The sequence below is a fragment of the Biomphalaria glabrata genome, chromosome 6 (assembly GCF_947242115.1).
Source record: "Biomphalaria glabrata chromosome 6, xgBioGlab47.1, whole genome shotgun sequence".
NCBI lineage: Eukaryota > Metazoa > Mollusca > Gastropoda > Planorbidae > Biomphalaria > Biomphalaria glabrata.
Genome location: NC_074716.1, coordinates 23,582,404 through 23,608,450, shown reverse-complemented (window position 1 = coordinate 23,608,450; position 26,047 = coordinate 23,582,404). Strand labels below are relative to the sequence as shown.

The 26,047-nt window shown below is 37.6% G+C and overlaps 2 protein-coding genes across 2 annotated transcripts in view; both read left to right on the top strand.

Annotated features, from left to right (window-relative positions):
* On the top strand, positions 1-1,110 carry LOC106077447 (uncharacterized). Its single transcript, XM_013238202.2, has one exon. The coding sequence runs from the start codon at positions 1-3 to the stop codon at positions 1,108-1,110; it is 1,110 nt and encodes a 369-aa protein (XP_013093656.2).
* Positions 1,111-4,784: 3,674 nt separating this feature from the next.
* LOC106077470 (glucose dehydrogenase [FAD, quinone]-like) overlaps positions 4,785-26,047 on the top strand; it is a 31,359-nt gene continuing 10,096 nt past the window's right edge. The window contains exons 1-7 of the mRNA XM_056032030.1: positions 4,785-5,180; positions 9,262-9,470; positions 11,810-12,002; positions 13,170-13,301; positions 13,618-13,742; positions 21,900-22,070; positions 22,322-22,472. Coding sequence (XP_055888005.1) covers positions 5,042-5,180; positions 9,262-9,470; positions 11,810-12,002; positions 13,170-13,301; positions 13,618-13,742; positions 21,900-22,070; positions 22,322-22,472 — 1,120 coding nt within the window. The 5' untranslated portion in view covers positions 4,785-5,041. The remainder of the gene's footprint in view (positions 5,181-9,261; positions 9,471-11,809; positions 12,003-13,169; positions 13,302-13,617; positions 13,743-21,899; positions 22,071-22,321; positions 22,473-26,047) is intronic.

The following is a 26,047-nucleotide window of genomic DNA, read 5'->3' as shown; positions in this document are numbered from 1 at the left end:
ATGAGCAGTGAGGGGAAAGAACTAACCTTAGATCAACAATCTCGGTGGATAGAAGAGACCAAGTCTTGGTACATTTCTGATGAGCTGATGGAATACCTGGACTTGTCACTCACTGTAACTGTCCACGGCATATTTTCTGTGGCTGGTGTCATGTCAAACATAGTCAATGTTGTGATTTTCGTTAAGCTTGGACTTAAAGACAGCATGAGTATTGGCCTTTTAACTCTGTCTTTAACAGACCTGGCAGTAACAGCACTGCAGCTTGCCTCATCACTCTCCTATATGGTCAAGCTCATCTATGAGTCCAGCCCTTTAGATCCTTGGCTTTTCGGTGGCTACTTCTTCAGCTGGTCAAGATATGTGGCTTACTTGATTTCCTGCTGGATTACTACAGTCATCTCTGTTGAGAGGTGCTTCTGTGTGGTTTACCCATTCACTGTGCGTCAGATGTTCACTAGGTCCAGGTGTGTAGCTGTCCTTCTGGCCATCTGCGTGACCCATGTCGGAGTTCACCTGCCTGTCTTCATCTACGCTAAACTCGAGTGGGTGGAACAGTCTCCACCACAGTTTGTGGGCAATGACACCTGGGTGTCCGGTCGTTGTGTCTTCACTGTTATCTTCAACAAAGATTCGGCTATGTGGGAGATTCTCTCAGACATGATTGCGGGAATAAGTTTGTCCGTCATTTCTCAGTTGATTCTCATCATATGTACTGTATGGATGATTTATTCCCTCAAAGCGTCATCGAAAATTCGCCAGCAGTCGGAAACAGGTCACGGAAATGACTCCTTGAAGGCGTCAAAAGAAGGCAAGACTGAGGTGCTGTCCAACAAAGAAAGACGCTTGGTCAAGGTGGTCCTCTTCATGGCCATCAACCTCTCGGCCTGTAATATTCCAAGGTTCGTGACCATCGCTGTACATCATATTCTCCCAGGAATGAATCTCGGGGCCTACCAAAATCTGGACACACTTTTCTGGGAGATCTCCTATCTCTTTGGCACGATCTGTTGCACAACCAACACTCTTGTCTACTATACCCTGAACACAAAGTACAGAAGTCTCTTGAAACAAATGCTATTGAAACGTCATGGAAACACATCTGACTCATAGAGAATGATGGTGTCAAGACAGTTAAAACAAATGCAAAACAAGAAGTTAACCTTCTGAGATATTTTTGGAACCCGACAAAGGAAAAAAAAGAATAATAAACAAACTAACATAAAATAAAATTGGAATGTATATTTAAGTTTTAGCTAATTAAACAAAAGTGAAAGTCTCACTCTCTATCTCTCTTTTTCTCTTTGTCTCTCTCTATGACTCTCCCTCTTTCTTCCTTTTAACCATAGTTTATGCGTTCCAAAAGGGAGTACTCTGTGTCCTTGACTCCCCAATATTTCCTTAAAGTTCTCTCTTTCTATCCCCTTTTTAAAGAAAACATTCTCACCTTAAAATTCTCACTTTCTCTTATTTCCACCTTTTTTTCTCATACTCTCTTTCTTTCTCATACTCTCTTTCTATCTCGCCTTCCTTGGTTCTCTACTGCCACTTCTGCGCGCGTGTCTCTCCACAAGCATACTCACATTTTCATTAAAGTCGAATGTCTTTTTCAAGGTTTTTACATTTTATTATTATTTTTATTATTATTATTATTATTATTATTATGTTAGAAATGAACGAGTAGTCATTCTCTGGCGCTGCCAGGGTCGAGTTTCGCTAAAGAGAAACAAAATTCATCGTAGTCTAACAGTTTCCACTGAGGAATTTTCTGGTGATGTGTCAGGTCTGCAGCAGTACCGCCCTCTGACAGGCAACGAGGATGTTCCTAGGAATGTTAAGGGCCTTGAAGGTGTCTGTGAGGTCAGTTGTTATTATCCCCTCGGTTGATATAACAATGGGGTATGTTGTTATTTTGGACAATTTCCATAGACGCTTAATCTCCAAGCCTAGGTTCCCATATTTTCTTTGTTTTTCTATCTCAGTTTTTCTTAAATTATGAGACAGTGGTACGGCGATATCGATAACGGTAGCGGTTTTTTCTTTTTTATCGATGAACTAGCGATTGAAATCTACCGTATTGTCGGACAAAATAGGCCTATCCCAGTACAGCAGATGTTCAGTAGACTCGAGAACATCTTGTGGAGAGTATTTATAATAAGGAGGAGTGTCCTTACCAATGAAATTGTACGTCAAAGCGAGGTGTTGGTGTATTAACTTTGCAACTTGGCGACCTAGGTAGGCTGAAATATTATTATTATTATTATTATTATTATGTAAGAAACAAACGAGTAGTCATTCAATGCGATGCCATACCTGAGTCTCGTTAAAGGGAAACAAAATTCGGTTGTTATTATCTCTTCGGTTGATACAACGATAGGGTATATTGTTATTTTGGATAACCTCCACAAACGCTTTAGCTGCAAGACTAGGTGCCCATATTTTCTATGTTTTTCTGTTTCAGTTTTCCTTAAATTATTATATTATTATTATTATTAATATTATACAATGTCTGGTGGTGGAAAGACTGAGCGGTAAAGCCAACCAATTTTAATGGAGACCTGATATTAGTTGGGGAAAAGCAAAGGCGGTTGGAGTTGTGCTGGCCACATGACACCCACGCAACCGTAAGCCACATAACAGATGACCTTTAAGATAAGTTAAGATGAGATAGGATGCTTTGATTCCACTAACCAAATGGAAATTCATCTGCTTCATATATTGCAAGTTTTTAGGGTACTGTAAGCATCATTTCTAAAAAAAAAAAAAAGAAAGATAAACACATAATAGTACATAAGTGGGTTATGTAAGATGTAAGTGTCTATCTTACAGAAATTGATATAAAAACTTTGTAACTTTTATTTTTCAAAAACAAAAAAACAAAAATATACACAAAGAAAGGTAATAAAGTTGGTTTCTTTCAAATGTATAATCGTAAAGAGTTATGTCCCTTTGTACTTTTATCACTGCTTTCATTTCTGTAACAAACAAAAAGTGCCCGTTCTGAGAAAAATATGATTTGTTACAAAGTTCTTTGAATGTTTTTTGCATGAACATGCCTCCTTACAGGTCTGTATGTAAAACAGAAGACAGAGAAGAATTCTGTACACTGATGTACACTGATGTCAACTCCAATGATAAAGTTTGAAGCGCAAGGGATCAGAATGTTTTCGAAGCCAGGTTTTAAATATGGTGTGACCCAGACGACAACTAGCATTGAAGAATAGACCTGAGTGGAACTGTGATGGCTGTATTCTGTAGGACCCCAACATAATGAAAATAGCTTTATATAGGGGACATTTCGTTTTCTCTCTTTGTTTTTCGCTTCCAGACAGCAGAAAAGAGGCTAAATTAAATCTTGATTAATTGGATTTAAAAAAAAATTGAATCGGGTCATTACATCAGCTTCTATCTTTGCTTGAAACTATATAATGTGTAGATGTTTTCAAGATGTAATTATCGCAAGGTAGTATCACCATTATTGGTCATAAAAAGATAATGTTCTGATCTTTTGTGTACTAGAAGATTTCTAAGCAGACTTACTTATAAGATCTGATCTGAAACCCCAGAAGTGACGGCGACCTGCTGACACAATTCCCTCGGAGCACGTGAAAGGAATGGGGCAATGGGTTGACCTCCTGTCCTAGTTATAGGAGTAGCCTTTTGATTGTTAAAAAAGTTGAACTGAAGCCTCTTCGAACTCTAGTCTGGCAAGCCTGGTTGAACAAACCGCTTTGTCAGTAAGAGGTTCAAGTCAATGTCTATATTAAACACTGCTATTTCCAATGTGTCGGGTACATGGCGGAAGGCTGAGAACACCGGGAACCCCGTCATTTTGCTATAATTTACAAAGCTAACCATGCAGGACTCGCCATTGATGTAACGGTTCGTAGAAGCTCTCTTACAACTCTGCACTGATCAATGGGAAAGTTCTTGCACTCCCTTGGACTCTAACAGGAGTATTGTGTGGCTATTACCCTCATCACTTCCTCCAGCGATTTGCTTCCACGCGAGAGCCACGTCGAGGCAGAGTAGGGTACTCTCTCTCGTGGATATTGTCCTAGTCTTTCTAAGGCCAGACCTAAAAGACCTGTCCAGTCAATGAAGCAGCCTGCTTGGGGGCGACCTTATTATTTCTTTCCCACGGAGTGAACTGTGAGGCTGATGGTGAAGAAAACATTTCTCGGCGACTTCTATGCAACTTATCAAGAGGAGTTTCAAACCATCATGGCAGGTCTCAAACTATCTTGAAATGTATTACATCTTAACTTGAGAATATAGTCACACACAAAAAAAAATAAACAAAACAAAACAACAGATTTTCTTAATTGCATTGTAAGACACCAACCATAAATCCAACAAGTTCTATATAGGTACCTAACATTAAAACTTAATGTTGGTAAGGTCATTGGGCAGGCCCAACCCTACCATTGTGTGCAATATTACCTCCGAGAACCACGCTTACTAGTCTCCTTGTGTACATTAACAAGTGATACACCTCTGACCAACAATACACCCAAGTTCTTACGCACTGCATGTACTTTCAGGTCTTATTTAGGTCAAGGTAATTCACAGCATGTAAGTGAGATTCTCATCCTGTGATCGGAGGAATATCCGCAGTTATAAGTAGTTCTTCTCAGCCTGCTTGTAAATGAGCTAATTAAATTTTGTATGTTTTGATGCATCGGTTCCACGTTACGCGAAAAAACACATTCCCGGATCATGATTAGACACTTGTTTGGTAGCTCGTTAGTTTTTGAGAACCACTGGTTATTTGATTGTGTTGCTGTCTCAGAATGCGTTGAGCAACATACCTCTTTTAATCGTACCTTCACAGACACTTGTTTGGCTTTATACTTTCACTCGTAGTCAGGGATTAGCATTGGTATCAATCTGTTGACTTTGTCTTTATTTTTCATAAACTTGTTTGAAAACAACAGAGCTATTCACCTTATCTCTGGGGTCGATTGATTCATTTATAAGGGAGACAAATAGGAAGAACTTTAAACCAGACGTAGAATACTGGAGACAGTGGTCGTCTTACAAGATGACCGAGAAATTGATTTCCTTTTTGGCAGTGGCAGCTACAGCTGTGTTGTTCAAGTTTCTAGTTATTGACCGCATTAATGGGCCGTCAACTTTGGCACTGACCAACAGGTTTAATGAAAGTTATGATTACATTGTCGGTAAGTGAAGGTTTGAAACTTTGTATCCTACAAGTATTTCAGCAATAATATCAAATTCTGGAAATATTTTAGAACTAGAAGCTCAGTATTTATTTAAAAAACAAAATTTAAAAAACACAAATGTTGTTACAAAGGTGCTAAATTTCTTTATATTCATGTATTATTAGACATAAAGTGCATTAATTTACAGCACATTAACTAAGGCTTATTAGACGGCGAAAGAAGAACCTAAATCGACCACGGGCGGACAACAGTTATGTCCGCTCTGAATGAGGCAAAATATGTAGGTCGCAGCTGGGACTACGAGACACGCGATATACTTTTTTTGGAGTTTTCGAACTAATTAATGGAGCTTGTATATGTTTTTATTTATTTATTCATTTATTTGCTAACTGTTGCATCATTCATTTAGTCCTAGAATGAAATAATAACAGATCGATTTGTCAAACTTACATAAACTTAGATCCTAGCCAAGCCTTTCGGTGCATTAGGCGGCCAATGCTTTGAGGTCCTACATAAAGTGTGGCACCAAGTTGTCCTAGGATGTCCCGGTTTGCGCTTTCCTCGTATTGGCCTCCATGTCCTCACAACTCATTGGTATGCGTAATTCATTTTGTCGCAGAACATGTCCCTTAAACCTCATGCGACGCTCTGTCACAACTTACAACCTCATTATGTGGAGAAGTCCCAGTTCGGCATAGGATTTCCTTGTTTGACAGCCAATCAGTGTAACTAACCTGTGGTTTGACAGCCAATCAGTGTAACTAACCTGTGAAATTCGTCTTTGCAATTTTTGTTGAGCCACATTTTAGTCTTTTTTTTTTCAATTTAGGCAGATAGTTGAATTAACTCAGCATAGTTCTTCTTCCTTTTTTTTTTTTCATCTTCTTTTTGTTTTGTCAGCTTATTTTTATTGTAAGGACATGGGGGTAACTGGCATAAAAACAGATCTTTATTTTTATACCTTTTTAAGGAGAGACTTGAGTTCGGATCTCAAAGGATCCAAAAAGACATGAGAAACGTTTTTGTTTTCTTAGCGGCTAAAAGCCCCAGTACAATTTCTGCCAGGTTTCACATCCAACAACTTGTCTAATAAAAAAACTTTGAACACAGCGAGAAAGCTTACGTTATATAAAAACGTGTTATACCAATATATAATAATACAAGATTTGAAAGGTCATTCAATGTAATAGCTTTTGGCTTAAAGTGTCAACTCCAACTTCATTGTCTTCAATTCATTTATTTCCACGTACATTTCGTACATATACAGTTTAAACAAGACTAAACTAGTTGTTGAATTAAGATGTAAATTAGACGGTACACTGTCAATGGATTGGTCGGTACAAGTTTTAATGTTGTTTTGTTTGATTCTTAATGAAATCGTTGTATGCAAGATTCGGCTGTTATGTTCATTGCTACTAACACATCACACAACTCAAGGATCCGTTAACTCTTTACACCCTGTTGTTCTCGGGCCGGGAATTCGAGCCAGTTGTCTGCATGGCTTTCTCCCATTAAAAACTTAATTCTGTATCGTAACATTCTTGACGTTGATGCCAGGCTCTATAACGTAAACACACCCACTGGGCCTGCAGGATTCTATCATCAACAGGCACATAGGAGAGTAGATGTGATCAGCACAACGACAAAACATCTTTTTGAACCCTCTCCCGGACAAGATCACAGCCTCTTACACATCGACAAACATGTTTTTGAACCCTCTCCCGGACAAGATCAAAGCCTCTTATACAATGACAAACATGTTTTTAAACCCTCTCCCGGACAAGATCACAGCCTCTTATACAACGACAAACATCTTTTTGAACCCTCTCCCGGACAAGATGACAGCCTCTTACACATCGACAAACATCTTTTTGAACCCTCTCCCGGACAAGATCACAGCCTCTTACACAACGACAAACATGTTTTTAAACCCTCTCCCGGACAAGATCACAGCCTCTTACACAACGACAAACATCTTTTTGAAACCTCTCCCGGACAAGATCACAGCCTCATACACATCGACAAACATGTTTTTGAACCCTCTCCCGGACAAGATCACAGCCTCTTATACAACGACAAACATCTTTTTGAACCCTCTCCCGGACAAGATCACAGCCTCTTACACAACGACAAACATGTTTTTGAACCCTCTCCCGGAGAAGATCACAGCCTCTTATACAAGGACAAACCCTTCAGCCTGCTCGCCCAAACCTTTGTCCATGTTAAACCCTTCAGCCTGCTCGCCCAAACCTTTGTCCATGTTATACCCTTCAGCCTGCTCGCCCAAACATTTGTCCATGTTAAACCCTTCAGCCTGCTCGCCCAAACCTTTGTCCATGTTATACCCTTCAGCGTGCTCGCCCAAACCTTTGTCCATGTTAAACCCTTCAGCCTGCTCGCCCAAACATTTGTCCATGTTAAACCCTTCAGCCTGCTCGCCCAAACCTTTGTCCATGTTATACCCTTCAGCGTGCTCGCCCAAACCTTTGTCCATGTTATACCCTTCAGCCTGCTCGCCCAAACATTTGTCCATGTTAAACCCTTCAGCCTGCTCGCCCAAACCTTTGTCCATGTTAAACCCTTCAGCCTGCTCGCCCAAACCTTTGTCCATGTTAAACCCTTCAGCCTGCTCGCCCAAACCTTTGTCCATGTTAAACCCTTCAGCCTGCTCGCCCAAACCTTTGTCCATGTTATACCCTTCAGCCTGCTAGCCCAAACCTTTGTCCATGTTATACCCTTCAGCGTGCTCGCCTAAACCTTTGTCCATGTTATACCCTTCAGTGTGCTAGCCCAAACCTTTGTCCATGTTATACCCTTCAGCCTGCTAGCCCAAACCTTTGTCCATGTTATACCCTTCAGCCTGCTAGCCCAAACCTTTGTCCATGTTATACCCTTCAGTGTGCTCGCCCAAACCTTTGTCCATGTTATACCCTTCAGCGTGCTCGCCTAAACCTTTGTCCATGTTATACCCTTCAGCGTGCTAGCCCAAACCTTTGTCCATGTTATACCCTTCAGCCTGCTAGCCCAAACCTTTGTCCATGTTATACCCTTCAGCCTGCTAGCCCAAACCTTTGTCCATGTTATACCCTTCAGTGTGCTCGCCCAAACCTTTGTCCATGTTATACCCTTCAGCGTGCTAGCCCAAACCTTTGTCCATGTTATACCCTTCAGTGTGCTAGCCCAAACCTTTATCCAATATGTCCCGTGTGTCCTTGTCAGTTTATTACCACCATACTCTCTCCCTTTACTTCCAGTTCTTTAACCTATTTTCTAAGAACTTTGTTGGGTCACAATGTCCGCTTAATTTAGACTTATAGCGAAATGACAGAAGACTAAAGCCTACATTTAGCCATATCTTGACTCAATGTAGTTAGTCAATAATGGTTCTCGTACTAATCGTGTTGTGGGTCACAATGTAAGATTATTACCCTTTATATGACAAAATTACAGTAAGTTATAGGTCGAGTAGATTATCGATAGATAAATAAATATACAGGCATTCTTACCTTATCTTATATATTAGAGTAAACTGCTCTTTGTTATGGCTTGTAGAGATCACTGTACACCTTTCAAACACTAAAGTCAGAAAGACAAAACGACAAGGCGATAGGGAGAAATGGTATCAGGTAGAATAGTTTCTCTACAGAAAACAAAAGAAGAATGAGAAAGCTAGTTTGAGAAAGATTTGAAACAAAATATTTTCCTGAGATGTACTTAGTTGGCAGCACCGAGAGAGATCATTGTTGCCAAAGAGGTAGAAAGCGTTACAGTGTGCTACAAGCAATAGAGCTTCAAATTTTGATTCTGCAGTGCTAAAAGATTGATCAATTCTAATATTTGGACATAAATAAAACTTATCCATTGTTCGATATTGTGTACACTCTATACATCCAAGTGTACATTTACCAGAATCCTCAATGACCATAAATTATTTTTGCTTTCGTAACGCAATTGTAACCTATTTTTGTAACTGACCACACGACGCGGTTTTATGTGTTGAACAAGTTGAGACTACGGATGATTTCTTATCAGACTTGCTTGACGGAAAATAAATGATGTCTTTCGTTTCCTTCCTCAGTTGGGTCAGGCTCCGCTGGGAGTGTGGTGGCCAGCCGCCTATCTGAAGACCCAGACAAGACGGTCCTGCTGTTAGAAGCTGGTGAGAGTGACTGGGAGGTAGACAACATCTACACCCCTGGGCTGGCCACGGCTAACTGGAGGAGTGTCAACGACTGGGAATACTACTCCGAGCCTCAGAATGGAACGCTGACGGGCATGAAGACAGGGGTATTGGGCCTTTTTAGTCATTGTTAGTTCTAGTGGAGAAGTGAATTGAAAAATAAATACAGAAAAAGTAGAACAGTGGTGACCAAACTTCGGCCTAAGGGCCACATCCAGCCCGTAACGCGTTGCTATCAAGCCTCACAAAACTGCTTATAAAGTGGCAGTGGCTTGGTTTTAATTCACTCGACATTTTTTTCCAGCGATACTGCCCGTGACAGACGTGACGGACATTTATTTGGACTAGAGATGGACATGACACTTTCCTTAAGTTAAGCGAATTTGAAGTCAAAGACTAGTTCTTTCCCCTACTGTTGTGTTTGGCATATGCAAACCGAGATCCTTCCTTTATGCTCGCTCTCCATGTGGATCTATCCATTGCCACTTTTGTGTCGATTTTGAAGAGCTTCATGTCGCATTTGCATTCATCCGTTTACCGTAGAAGTGGGCGACCAACGGCTCTCCTACCTTCTGTTAGATCACCATACAAAATGTCTTGTGGTTGTCGAACTTGTGGTATTCTATGAACGTGGCCAAGCCAGCCAAGGCGTCTGCTGCGAATGTCCTGGCACCCTGCTCTTCGTAGCACTTCTTCAATGGTTATTTTATCCTTGTTTTAAAGATCCCCTTAGGCATCGGACGTGGAGATATTTAGCTTTTTTTTCCTGCCATGAAAATGTTAACAAGGAATACATTCGACTGTTCAGGTTACTGTTTCATCTTTAGTATATTTTTTTTGCTTAATCTTCCTTATCGAGTTGAAATGTAACATTTATTGACTGTTTCACAGATTTCAGTATAAAGCTAAATAAAATAGCCAAAAGAAATGGAATAAGCTCTAGAAAAAAAAGTGTGCCAAATAAGAAATTGCTGGATTTTCTTTACCACAGAAGCGAATGCCACCCAAAGCTGCGTTATCTGTGGATGGGAAAGGCTCTCACAGTCGCATGAAAAAAAAATCTGTACGAGATGGATCATAGTCGCTCTACAACTGAATGAGGCCTACAAATAATTTTGTATATGGCATGTTTGAATGGAAAACTTACCTCAGGCTGTATCAAATTAATTTCTTAATTTAAAACTTAGATGAACATTTTGCCACTTGTTTGGTTTGTACTTCAAATAGGAATGGACAATCACTAAAACTATCAATTGAAGTGTGACAAATAGGTTCCAGTTTGTACGTAGTCTTCATATAAGTATAGGCAATAGATAAAATACTGTTTAGTCATTTTAGTGAAAAGTTTTTCTAACATTAAAATAGTCAAACATTCAACAATGCATTAAGATAATTCCAATGCTCTTTTTGAAATTGAAGATCAAAGCTGAGAGTTTCTATCATACATCAGTTTCTTTCAATATGGCGTACTAACATTTAAACACAGATTTAAACACAGATTAACTCAATCCTAGAGACTTCGATTGACAAGGTCACTCCACTCTACTAGTAACACTTCAAGTAATCTGGTCTCTCGAATACATTCAGCCAGCACCATTGGATTGATAGATAACGTATTCAAACAAAGACTTTCCTCTCCGCCAACCCCACCCCTCAAAAAACACGTGCAATGCAGAAAAGAATTTTTATTTATTTTAACTGGTTCAGTGTTCAGCCCAAAACAATTATTTCTATCCTGGTCCACGTTGATTCACGTCATGTCATCGATGTAACATTTGGTAGTTAGACTTTTTAATAAATACTGACGTCATGTTGAGCTTTGGGGGGGAAAAAAAAAGGCAGATTTCTTAATGACTTCTCAAGGCTATCTCTGCTAACCAGTTGTATCAATGTGCTCTTCGATATTGTAGCTAGGTCTACCTTAGCAGGGTCATCTTTAATGTAGCTAGGTCTATCTTAGCAGGGTAATCTTAAATGTAGCTAGGTCTACCTTAGCAGGGTCATCTTTAATGTAGCTAGGTCTACCTTAGCAGGGTCATCTTTAATGTAGCTAGGTCTATCTTAGCAGGGTCATCTTTATTGTAGCTAGTTCTACCTTAGCAGGGTCATCTTTAATGTAGCTAGGTCTACCTTAGCAGGGTCATCTTTAATGTAGCTAGTTCTACCTTAGCAGGGTCATGTAACGTTTTAAGAGATAAATATCTCGCATCTGATTTCTTGAGCGATTTCAAAATATGAGGGTTAGTTATTTGGTCAGCCCTGATGTCCATAATATAATTAAAAAATAAAAACACTCACTCAAATTGACTTTAAACTCTTAACGCATAGAGTGCCAATATAATATGTACACTTATTACTTCCATTTATGTATACTGTACGTACACAATTATACTCTAAACTCTAAACAAAATCAAAGACATTGTTATTGTGTCCTTTTTGTACATAGCGTTCTTTCTGGCCTCGAGGTCGAGCTCTTGGGGGATCCAGTAGTATCAACGCTATGCAGTACGTCCGTGCCTCCAGACATGACTACGACAGGTGGGCCGAGTACACAGGTGTACCTGAGTGGAACTATCAACATATCCTGCCATACTTCAAGAAATCCGAAGACATTCAAATTGCTGAACTCCAAGATTCAGGTAAAGAACTAAACGTCATCACTTCCTGTGGACTTTGTTTCAGGCGTTCCTTGAACAGAAACATTTGTAAGCGCTAGTCCCAACCCAATGCAGAGCCGCAAGGGATGTCGGGTAGAGTTTTATCCTTGGACCATCGTGACGGCAGTCCTGAGCGCATGCCTCATGACCAGGCACCCAAGTCATATTAAGAATCCAAGAATATATTCTATTATTTAATCAATGGCACACTCTGAAAGACATTGGGAATTTGAGGCCCAAAAGAAAAGCGCTTGCCAAAGACTGGCACACAAGTCTAAAGAAAATTGAAGTATACAAACAGGCCAACACTGGTTTTGTCTGCATGAATTGTGACAATATATGTCGGTCGCTGTTGGGTTTGCATGGTCATGTGAAGCACTGAACTCATATGTAATCTTCGGGAACGAAGACTTTGCCATTAATATTACATAAATAGACAACAAAAAAAATACAGAATAAAAAAATAAACTAGCAACGTAAGTGAAACAAAGGGAGAGGGTGTCGCTATTTGTTTAGTGTTCGAATCCAAATGAAGACTGGATTTTTGGGATTTTTTAACATTGGGATTCCTTAGACACCTTTGAGTCCGACCAACTCTAATGGTGAGGTAAAGGCGGCTAGGTGTTGTACTGGCCACATGACACCCTTGTTAACATTCGGCCATGGAAACAAATGAGCTTGACATGGATGGCAAGGTGGAAAGGGGTACTGTAAAACCCTTTTTTTTTATATCAATTCATTATAGTAGTACGTTTTTTTTAATTCTTGCAATATTTACCTACATAAGAGAGAAAAACTATTTGGTAAGACAATAAAAATAGAATAATATTTCAGTATATAAAAGCATTGCTTATAAATCGGTAGATTAAAGTACTTGGAAGTTAAATCGGTAGATAAAAGTACTTGGAAGTTAAATCGGTAGATAAAAGTACTTGGAAGTTAAATCGGTAGATAAAAGTACTTGGAAGTTAAATCGGTAGATAAAAGTACTTGGAAGTTAAATCGGTAGATAAAAGTACTTGGAAGTTAAATCGGTAGATAAAAGTAGCCTACTTGGAAGTTAAATCGGTAGATAAAAGTACTTGGAAGTTAAATCGGTAGTTACAAAATTAATTAGATGGAAGTAATTTGATTTGTTTTTTATTCTAGAGTATCACGGACATGGCGGACCTTGGCCTATTAATAGGATCAAGTCCCATCCTATAGCCCAGAAGATCCTAGAAGCTGGACAAGCGATTGGTTACCCGTTGAACATTGACTACAATGGGAAAACAATGAATGGTAGGCTGACACTTCATGTTGGGGGTTAGGGTCTAGATTGTAGTTTGAGGTCTACATAACGTTCTTGTTAGTATCAAGTCAAATCATCTTGCAATCATTGAATCATCTTGCAATCATTGAATCATCTTGCAATCATTGAATCATCTTGCAATCATTGAATCATCATGCAATCATTGAATCATCATGCAATCATTGAATTATCTTGGATTGCTGTCGATTCCTGTATTACTTTTTTTGTTGGCTAGGAGAGAGAGAGGGGGGAGGGTGTGCGGTGGCTAAGTGGTTACGGCTAATCAACATCTTTACATGTTGACAGGTATATCTCCGTCTCAGGTGAACGCCAAGAACTACCAGAGGTACAGCACCAGCCGCGCATTTCTTCATCCCCACATTGGTCGCCGTCCCAACCTTCACGTCGCTGTTCATTCACATGTCCAAAAGGTAAACACCACTGGTCACAGGCAATGGTAAGTGGTAAACACCACTGGTCACAGGCAATGGTAAACGGTAGACTATAATACTGAGCATTGTCGATTGTCCACAAAGTCATCAGGGACATTAAAGTCTAGCAAGAACCATTCTTTTTTAATCTACTCTTAAATAAAGGTCACTTCATAGAATGGTGTTAAATATTTTCTTTTTATTTCAAACGTGGTATTTAGCGACTCTACAAGCGGGAGTGAGACCCGGTATATTTCTTCTACTTGCAACTTTCTAAAGTCAGTCACAAAACTAGAGAAGTTGATTGGCCTCCCTTGTTGCAGATGGCGTCCTGGTCATTTTGGTTTGTGCTCAAACGACGATCCCAAATTGGAAACCTGCCCGTTTCCGTCCAAGTAGACCTAGACTAGGTTTGGTCGACATAATGGAAGGAATGTCTGAAACGTAAAAATGTGTATGATATCCATAATGTATGGTGTGTCTTATCAGCGTAGATACTCTATCTAGATCTGTATAGTATAGACCAGCGAATTGCTTCTTAGTGCTCCTTGTGTTTGCAGTCTCTCTTGATCTCTCCTCAACAGCACCGTACTAGGGACACTTCTCTTATTGGCATCTCCTATGAAAGTAAGCTTCAGGAAACCGCAGATCACAATGTCAAAGCAAACGTTGCCTTCAGTCTGACCTGTACCATTTGTTTGGCGTTAGGTGTGAGTTGTTTCCCCTTGGATTAAATAGTCTTTGTATCTACACAATTGTATCCGGTATTTCGGATAACCACGATTGAGAAATAAAATATACAAATCTGTCGCCCTTAACATGAAAGAAGTTGTAAGATATCTGTTTCATGGGCGTAGCCAGGATTTTTTTTCGGGGGGGGGGGGGGGTTTGGGGGGGTGAATTTTTTTCTCCCCCCCCCGCGAAAAAAAAATTATATGTATTTATATGTGTGTGTGTGTGTGTGTGTGTGTGTACATAATCTTTATTACATTCTGACCCTTCATTCTTTCGGAAGACGTTTATTTTGCCCTAGAATAGGTTCTTCCATGAGTTAGTGAAAAAATTGTAGATTCCACGACATTAATAGCAAAGGGGTCTGGGGGAGCGCTAGGAGCTCCCCCAGCGCGGGGCGAAGCCCCGCCGCCAAGCACTATTTTTGATATTGAAAACCAACAAAATGCATATTCTGAGGTATCTACAGTCCATTTTAATGATATTAAAAAGTTTTATTTCAAAAACCTAATGTGCTATTCTTACTGACTTAGACCCTCCCACGCCGTTCGGAGCATTTGACGTCAAGCAGTTTCAATAAAAATCTGTCACTGGTAATGTCTGAAGCCTCTTCCCACCTACCGGTATCTGGAAATGTAGGCACCGGATAATTAGGCACCGGATATTTAGGCACCGGAAATTTAGGCACCCGGAAATTTAGGCACCCGGAAATTTAGGCACCCGGATAATTAGGCACCCGGAAATTTAGGCACCGGATAATTAGGCACTTTTTGACAAGGCGGAAAATTAGGCACCGGATAATTAGGCACTCTTTAATTAGCGACCTTAATTTTGAAAGTAGTTTTAAAATGTTAACGTATATGTTATCCTTAGGCTATGGGCTATCGGTGACGTTATCAAAAAATAGCAACCATAACGATTCTAACTAAAGAAAAGCTGACAAAATGGGGAAAATGACAATCATGAGAATGTGTGGAAAAAAAAGACTCCTGAGTCATTATATAATATAGACATCACAGCATTCAGGGGAGGGGAGGTAGAGAGGATTCACCGCTCATTGCTTCCGTCCATCACCAACCCCTAAGGTTGACTGGTGAGTTGTTTTTTTAATTGATGATTATGCAAATTGTGTAAATATTTTGTTACTAATGTAAATACTTAGGATTAAAAAGTATTATAAAATATTTTTATTATGTCGGGGAGTGTTGGTGATAAATATAATCGCAATCGCCCTCTGCTTGTGGAAAAGGGAGGGGTCGTACTCTTAAAATGGGATGGGCGGGGGGGCGCACACACTCTCACTTAAATGAGAGGATTTCTCGCAGGTAGATGTAAACTTAGTCGTAAAAGTTACGTAGTGAATCTGAAGGCTACACACTGGACTAAAGGGTATGGAAACACAAAGGTGTTCAAATGGAAGTATGGGGATTATATTTTAGAGGCCTTCCAAAAACTTTAGTAGACACATTTCTGTTAAAACCATCATAATAATAAGAACAGTAATAAAAATAATAATATATATAAGGGAAATAAAGATAGTTAAATTTCATTGGCAGTTTTGAAAGTTAGGGAGACGAGTGTTTTTTTTGTTGTTTTTTTAATATGTGTGTGTGTGTGTGTGTTGAATAATGAGTGTATGAAACCTTTTTTGTCGGTTTTTTTTTCATTCTGAAGAAAAAAATAATTGTATAAGGTAGGCCTACTGAACATAAAAGGAATGGAGGAATCATACCTTCTCGAAAATTGTAGTAAATATATTTGGTTTATGATAGAGAAGGCGGGGTTAAATTGGAACATCAACAATCTTCTATAAGCAGAATAAGTATTAATAAGAGACCAACATTCCAAAAAAAAAAATGATATTTAAATTTTTAACTCATCTGTCTTCTCCATAAACTTTTTTTTTAATTTTCAAAACATTATATTTTATCGTAATTTCTAGCCGTTTTGCGATTTCCATTGCTATTTATATAAATATTATATTACATAAATATACATATTAATTCAATAAAAGTTAATGACCACATTTGAAGGACGTAACACACCTATACACTCCCACAATAGATCTTCTTAAAGGGGTTACCCATTAACAATATAAAAGAAGGAGTGTTGATAATAGATATTAATGCTATTATAAAATATGAATACTTCTTTAGTTTATCAACATATTTAATTCCTATAAGTAACGCGCGCAAATCCACCCTGCTCATTTCCATTCCCACTATAAGAAGACAATTTTCTCCAGACTTCCATTTTAGCAGTTATGTTCAATGCTGTACCCTGCCCTGTACTCCAGTGTGTAGCCTTTAGACTCATTGCGTCATTTTCTCGACCTAGTTCAACATCTACCTGCCACAAATCCTCTCCTTTAGTGGGAGTGCGTAGAGGGGGAAGGGCTAAGGTCAGGAAGCAATGAGAAGAGAATCAACTCTACCTCCCCTTCCCTGAATCCTGTGAGGTCTATATTTTATAATGACTATTAATCCGCAGTCATTTTTTCCACACATTCTCACGATTGTCATTTTTTTCCTCGTTTTGTCAGTTTTTCTTTTATATCATTAAAATTCAGTTAGAATCGTTATAGTTGCTATTTTTTGATAACGTCACCAATAGCCCATAGCCTAAGGATAACATATACGTTAAAAAACTACTTTCAAAATTAAGGTCGCTAATTAAAGAGTGCCTAATTATCCGGTGCCTAATTTTCCTCCTTGTCAAAAAGTGCCTAATTATCCGGTGCCTAAATTTCCTGGTGCCTAAATATCCGGGTGCCTAAATTTCCGGGTGCCTAAATTTCCGGTGCCTAAATATCCGTAAATACGCGGTGCCTAAATATCCGGTGCCTAAATTTCCTAAATTCCCACCTACCATGAGGACCTCCATGAATGAGTGGCGTCAAGTTGTACTAGGATATCATTGCAACTCTTCTTATGCGTAATTGATTTTGTCGGAGAACATGTCCCGCAAACCTCATGCGTCGTTCTCTCACAATCTTACTAAGGGGTCGACTCCCTTTCGGCATAGGATTTCCTTGATTTAGATCCGATCTCTATAACTGACTCCTGAAATCTGTCTTAGCCATCTTTGTTGAGCTATATTTAGTGTTTTTCGATTTCGGTAGATGACTATTCACTGCAGTTTATTAATGGAGCCCTGCCACTGGTAAAAATGTGTAACCTCTCTTAAATACGCTCTTGGAATTAAGTGACTGTAGTTTGCTTTAGATTTTATATCAAAAAGAGAAGTTTTATCGTCAAAATCTTCTGTTGGGGTTTTCCACCTCAAAATGCTCTGTAGGGGGATCTTAGACTCAAAACCATCTAGAGGAGTTTTAAACTTTAAAAAAAAAAGCCATCTGTAGAAGAAACTCAAAACCCCCGATTGGCTTGGCTACGCTCAAATAATTTTAGTGTGTAATTTGCTTTTTTTTTTTATATTGAAGATGTATTTTTAGCACCAAACCCCTCTGAATGGGGGTTTAAACTCAAAACCCATTTCGGCAACGCTCATAGCATTTTGAGTGCGTAATTTGCTTTTTTTTCTTACACTGAAGATGGCGGGGGGGGGGGGGGGGTTAAACTCAAAACTCCTTTGACTACGCTCATAGATTTTAGAGTGAGTAATTTTCTTTTATTTATATTGAAGAGGTACTTTTTAGCTTCAAACTCCACTGGAGGGGAGTTTAAACTCAAAACCCCATAGACTACACTCATAACATTTTTAGTGTATAATTTGCTTTTTTTTATTATTAAAAACATTTTGAGTGCGTAATTAGCTTTTTTTTTTATATTAAAGAGGGGGTTTATCGTAAATTTTAGACGGGGTTTTAAAATCAAAATCTTCCTTAACTGTGCTCTTGGAATTAGGTGATTTTCGTTTGTTTTTTTTTTTTGTTTTGTTTCATAGAAGAGGGGGAGTTAACTGCAAAAACCCCAGGTAGGGGGTTTAAAACTCAAAACCCCTGGTAGGGGGTTTTAAACTCAAAACCCCTAGTAGGGGTTTTTAAACTCGAACCGCTCTGGTAGGGGTTTTAAACTCGAACCCCCTGGTAGGGGTTTTTAAACTCGAACCCCCCTGATAGGGGTTTTTAAACTCAAACCCCCCTGGTAGGGGGTTTTAAACTAAAAACCCCTTTGGTTGTGCTAGGGCAAGTGATGGTTTAATATTAAAATCTCACCTAAAATAAACAAAATCAAAGCAAAAAATCAGTCACTAAATTCCGACTACCCCCCCCCCCCCCAAGGGGGGGATTTCATTTCGGGGGGGGGGGGTTGAACCCCAAGAACCCCCCCCCCCTGGCTACGCCCATGATCTGTTTTAAAATGGTTTGAACTCAATAACTTTTTAACAAAGTCGTGAACACTCTTGAATCTCTATTAATACCACATTAACCCTGCCATATATGTCTACTAACGAAATCAATTCACTCAGCTATATATGACTTAATAAATACATGTCAAGAATAGTCAAGACTCTATCATGAATTCATGGCGTATTCTTCATATGACATAATGCCATCTTCTTGGAAGCGCCAAATCTTTAGCTCTTTTTAGAACTCTTGTTTACAGATAATTCGCCAAGGTCATTTCCCTAAAACTGTCGCGTCATCAGTTTCTGTGCAATTAGGACAGAGATCCTCAAACTGTTTTAGTTCAGAGACCCCTTTACAAGCCATACGATAGGTGTTAACGAACCCTGAAACAGCCTGATTTGTTTGTCTAAATCTCGTATTTCTAAAGCCGCTGATAGAATCAAACTCTGCGCTACCCTGTCATTTCTTTGCTCTGCGTTATTCGCAATAATACAGTAAGACATTAGTTAGGCCAGGTTCACATCTAACTTCACATATCCTTTGGTCTGTGAACCACTGGGGCATCGCACAAGATCCGTCAACCCTCTTTGTCCATCTTCTCTGTCATTTGCCTTTGATAGAATTTTATTCTGTTTTCTTTTCTGAAAATATTGAAACCTGCTTTTTACCTGCTTGGGTGGACCACTTCGGGGGCCGATTTTGAGTTTGTGTCTCCACACAGACTGTCTTTATAACCATGTTAGATTTCAGTGTACGATCAAGTTTTATTACTATTTGAACTGCCTTCTTCTTCGTAGGAGACACGATGTGTTATAGACGCTAGGAACATGACATTCTGAAGCTCAGGATGCAGGCAAAAGTCTTGCGCCGCCGCTGATAGAACTAGTGCTCCCTTCGTACTCTCAAGCTAGCTAATGGTGTGTGTGTGGGGGGTGGGGGGGGGACACACATTTTGGTTACAGGGGTCGTTACAAGTAAACATGTTTAAAACATCGAGTTGCAGTTCCCCTATACATGAAATGGCCTCATAAAGTGGTCACTTATTGCTAGCACAGTCATAAAGTCACTGCAACTCGAACATTTCCATTTAGATTACAAACTGATAGGCTTTACTTCAGCGAGCTGAGCCTGCCAGTGGAGTATTGACATCAACCTTGACCTACTTAGGGCCTGTAAACATGCCGACCTACACATAAACAAAGCCTTAAACAACTGGTGGCATACAAGGCGAAGGGGTGGTGCACATTTGGCTTGCAACAAGTATGTCAGTCATTTGGTTTAGATTGTAGTTAGTTAGACAACACACTGTGTTCAAGTGAAATTTTTCCCGAAAAAAAAATATTTTCAAATAATGTTTTGGTTTAATACAAGTGTTAGCTGTTACATCTTCTGTGTTATAATCTACCTTTCAAACAGTGTTAAATTACAGACTTCATCTCTCTCTCTCTCTCTCTCTCTCTTTCTATTTCTATCTAACTATCTTTCTATCTATCTGTTGAAATGTCTGTATAAACTTTGAAATGTCCGTGTTTTATTTTAAATGTCTGTTGAAATGTCTGTGTGTCTGTTGAAATATCTGTTTGACTTTTGAAATTTGTGTGTGTGTTTGTTGAATGTCTGTTGAAGTGACTGTGTTTCTTTTGAAGTGTTCGTGTGTCTTTTGAAATGTCTGCATTTCTGTTGAAATGTCTGTCTGACTCTATCTGTTGAAAAGTCTGTCTGTTAAAATGACTGTGTATCTGTTGAAATGTCTGTGTTTCTTTTGAAATGTCAATGTTTCTGTTGAAATTTCTGCTGAAATGTCTGTGTGTCTGTTGAAATTTCCGTTGAAATGTCTGTGTGTCTATTGAAAAGTATGTGAGTCCTTGTGTTAATTTAATTACCTTGTTGAAATTTGTTAACATTTGTGGTATGTGTGCATATCAGTGTGTGTGTGATATAAACAGTTTCTAAAAATAAAATTTAGATTTAAATGTAGTCATACTTTCCTCCCCCCTAACACTCATCTGTTACCACGTGACCACATTGGCCTTACACACTTAATAAACCTTGCCTTTTGAATATTTGGACCCGTTGTCAATTGGCAATGCAGGCCCCCATTGTAACTGCTAAATGGGCCCAGTTTAATCCCTACCCTTGTAGCTATAGGGTTCGGCTGAACCCACCTTCTTACGGTACATACATTCTACTGTCACTCACACAAATGAGAGGTTCTCAACTGTACAATTTAATTGTTGGATCTCGTATTTAAGTTTGAAATCAACGGCTGTGGTGTGAGAGTAGTGCCTGTTGTGATCTAAATACATCAAGTGTGAATAGACTTTTTAGACTAGACCATCACTGTGATGAGACCTCGTGAAAATCACTCGGTGTCTTGACCTTTCAACTTGTTAGCTTGTATCAAAAATATGATTGGTCAAGTTCTAGTGGTTTTCTTTTTTTATATTAAATTTGTCTTTTTGTTTTTGACGAGTCTTTTCTTTACGTGTCTTTCTAAAGAACTTGTTGGGGTACCACTGTTGATCTAAAAATCAGAATCCTAAATGTTCAGTCCTGAAAACTAATCACTATTCGATGAAGTCATATCCACAAAATATGTGCATTCAGCAATGTTAAAACAGTTTAGCTTGTCTTATCATCATTCACTTTCTCTTGTACCCAATCTCGGAACAAGCTAAATATTTGCACAATTATTTCTTTTACCTGAAAACACAAGAATAAATTTTTAAAAATTAACCCATTAGCTAATTAAGTTTTAGTAATTAATTATTTTGTCTGGTATGAGAAAGAAATTGTATTTGACTGAAGTGGTGGCATAAGCTTAATTAGTCCCCTTTATAAGTCGCCTCTTTAAAGTAAAGTTGAAATAAACAATACATAACTATACACTCTTCTATAGTCATAAGCACTTCATTAGCTGAGTGGTTATTATGTTGGCTTGAGGAGGCGTGAGCCATGAGCTGGAATTCAGGTTGTCCCCCCCCCCAACCTTTTTTTTTTTGGGGGGGGGGGTTGTGTTAGTATTTGTTTATGTTTTTCTATTTTGTTATCATCAGTCTTGTCTTATCATAACTTATTATCTTGTAAACATGTCTAATAATCTTATTATGCAGGTTATTATCAATGACAAGAAGAGAGCCGTGGGTGTCGAGGTGATCAAAGACGGGAAAAAATATACTGTGGGCGCCAAGCGAGAGGTCATCTTGTCTGCAGGGGCCATCGGGTCTCCTCAAATTTTACTTTTGTCAGGCGTGGGACCCCGGAAACATCTGGAATCACTGAAGGTAATGGAGCACTAACACATTTTATACTAGGTCAAGACAAATGGAATGCTCTACATTAGGTAGAGGAAGAGTTAGACTAGTTATAGAATTCTCGACACATGTTCAAATGTCCTCGATCTTACTTGAATATCCCCATTAATAAATACATGTAATATGGAAATGTTAAGGGACATAACTCTACAATTTTCAATGATGAAAAAATACATATTGATGTCAGCAGTTATCTCGCTTTGACTTCTGCATTGTTTCAGATTCCAGTTGCTGCCGATCTGCCTGTTGGAGAGAATCTTCAGGATCATTTGTGGTTTGATATCGGCATCAAGGTCAAGGAACCTATCACAGCAACACTGGAAGAGTCTAGTTCTTGGTGGTCTTATCTGAGATATTATTTCTTTGGTTCAGGTTTGTATCTGTTGTATAATTTAAAACATGCAACATTTCCTCATCCAATCAATCCTGCGCTATTACACGATCCAATGAGATTATTATAGCAGGCACTTATGTACTGCTACATTCATTTAGTTCATCAAAAAAGAATTTTAAACGCATTGAGAAAATTATTGGGACTTTATTTTACCTGATTACCTAACATAACACTTAATGGCTTTTTTTTTTGTGTGTGCAAAGTATTCCATTTATCCAAAAGATGAAACATTTCTTGCTATTTTTATAAGTGAATACATTTTATTGTTTGAAAAATCATTTACAAAGTAAATATAAATTCTAAAAAAAAATATTAAAAGATGATTCTTTAATTTTATGCAATATGCGAAATTATGTATTAATAAATATAATATATAACAAAAAATAATAACTATAAATGTTACTATCTTCAAATCTGAAGCGACGTCCATAATGTGTAAAGCAAACAAACAAACAAACATTATTAAATTACCAGAATGAGTTTAATCCTTTTTAAAATGCTCTCTGTGTTTGCACTAACTGGTATAAGTAGCCATATTGACACAGTTTGATTTAGTCATAGAATGGAGTGTATGAAATAACTTTGAATACCCAGAGACGAAGTAGAACGTCTATTCTACGGTACAAAATATATGACTGTCAACGTTAACTGTGTGTTGACGTAGTATTATAATATTACACATGAGACTGGTAGAAGGCTGCGTTCGTGCTTCCTGGAGTCATACGTGACACGTGACACACATAGATATTACAGAGTGACTTAAATGGTGACGCTGTGAAGAGGTCAGCGATTGGTTGGGAATACTGCAAGATAAACGGCATTGTCGTCAGCGGTCTTAGAACAGACGACTCCATGTTGCCATAGTAAAAAGACGTGTCATTGTAGTAAATTAGATATTGTTCAGAATACCATTGGATATTATGACTTAAGTCTACTACATTGATTTCATTTGATCTCAAGTTGATTGGTTTATACTGTAATACAATTTATTGTTAGTAGTGTCCACTAAAGACGTTATTCAAGTTATTTCAAGGTTTATACTGTAATACAATTTATTGTTAGTAGTGTCCACTAAAGACGTTATTCAAGTTATTTCAAGGTTTATACTGTAATACAATTTATTGTTAGTAGTGTCCACTAAAGACGTTATTCAAGTTATTTCAAGGTTTATACTGTAATACAATTTATTGTTAGTAGTGTCCACTAAAGACGTTATTCAAGTTATTTCAAGGTTTATACTGTAATACAATTTATTGTTAGTAGTGTCCACTAAAGACGTTATTCAAGTTATTTCAAGGTTTATACTGTAATACAATTTATTGTTAGTAGTGTCCACTAAAGACGTTATTCAAGTTATTTCAAGGTTTATACTGTAATACAATTTATTGTTAGTAGTGTCCACTAAAGACGTTATTCAAGTTATTTCAAGGTTTATACTGTAATACAATTTATTGTTAGTAGTGTCCACTAAAGACGTTATTCAAGTTATTTCAAGGTTTATACTGTAATACAATTTATTGTTAGTAGTGTCCACTAAAGACGTTATTCAAGTTATTTCAAGGTTTATACTGTAATACAATTTATTGTTAGTAGTGTCCACTAAAGACGTTATTCAAGTTATTTCAAGGTTTATACTGTAATACAATTTATTGTTAGTAGTGTCCACTAAAGACGTTATTCAAGTTATTTCAAGGTTTATACTGTAATACAATTTATTGTTAGTAGTGTCCACTAAAGACGTTATTCAAGTTATTTCAAGGTTTATACTGTAATACAATTTATTGTTAGTAGTGTCCACTAAAGACGTTATTCAAGTTATTTCAAGGTTTATACTGTAATACAATTTATTGTTAGTAGTGTCCACTAAAGACGTTATTCAAGTTATTTCAAGGTTTATACTGTAATACAATTTATTGTTAGTAGTGTCCACTAAAGACGTTATTCAAGTTATTTCAAGGTTTATACTGTAATACAATTTATTGTTAGTAGTGTCCACTAAAGACGTTATTCAAGTTATTTCAAGGTTTATACTGTAATACAATTTATTGTTAGTAGTGTCCACTAAAGACGTTATTCAAGTTATTTCAAGGTTTATACTGTAATACAATTTATTGTTAGTAGTGTCCACTAAAGACGTTATTCAAGTTATTTCAAGGTTTATACTGTAATACAATTTATTGTTAGTAGTGTCCACTAAAGACGTTATTCAAGTTATTTCAAGGTTTATACTGTAATACAATTTATTGTTAGTAGTGTCCACTAAAGACGTTATTCAAGTTATTTCAAGGTTTATACTGTAATACAATTTATTGTTAGTAGTGTCCACTAAAGACGTTATTCAAGTTATTTCAAGGTTTATACTGTAATACAATTTATTGTTAGTAGTGTCCACTAAAGACGTTATTCAAGTTATTTCAAGGTTTATACTGTAATACAATTTATTGTTAGTAGTGTCCACTAAAGACGTTATTCAAGTTATTTCAAGGTTTATACTGTAATACAATTTATTGTTAGTAGTGTCCACTAAAGACGTTATTCAAGTTATTTCAAGGTTTATACTGTAATACAATTTATTGTTAGTAGTGTCCACTAAAGACGTTATTCAAGTTATTTCAAGGTTTATACTGTAATACAATTTATTGTTAGTAGTGTCCACTAAAGACGTTATTCAAGTTATTTCAAGGTTTATACTGTAATACAATTTATTGTTAGTAGTGTCCACTAAAGACGTTATTCAAGTTATTTCAAGGTTTATACTGTAATACAATTTATTGTTAGTAGTGTCCACTAAAGACGTTATTCAAGTTATTTCAAGGTTTATACTGTAATACAATTTATTGTTAGTAGTGTCCACTAAAGACGTTATTCAAGTTATTTCAAGGTTTATACTGTAATACAATTTATTGTTAGTAGTGTCCACTAAAGACGTTATTCAAGTTATTTCAAGGTTTATACTGTAATACAATTTATTGTTAGTAGTGTCCACTAAAGACGTTATTCAAGTTATTTCAAGGTTTATACTGTAATACAATTTATTGTTAGTAGTGTCCACTAAAGACGTTATTCAAGTTATTTCAAGGTTTATACTGTAATACAATTTATTGTTAGTAGTGTCCACTAAAGACGTTATTCAAGTTATTTCAAGGTTTATACTGTAATACAATTTATTGTTAGTAGTGTCCACTAAAGACGTTATTCAAGTTATTTCAAGGTTTATACTGTAATACAATTTATTGTTAGTAGTGTCCACTAAAGACGTTATTCAAGTTATTTCAAGGTTTATACTGTAATACAATTTATTGTTAGTAGTGTCCACTAAAGACGTTATTCAAGTTATTTCAAGGTTTATACTGTAATACAATTTATTGTTAGTAGTGTCCACTAAAGACGTTATTCAAGTTATTTCAAGGTTTATACTGTAATACAATTTATTGTTAGTAGTGTCCACTAAAGACGTTATTCAAGTTATTTCAAGGTTTATACTGTAATACAATTTATTGTTAGTAGTGTCCACTAAAGACGTTATTCAAGTTATTTCAAGGTTTATACTGTA

Coding starts and splice junctions, on each gene's coding strand:
- LOC106077447 (XM_013238202.2), top strand. CDS start 1: ATGAGCAGTGAGGGGAAAGAACTAACCTTAGATCAACAATCTCGGTGG.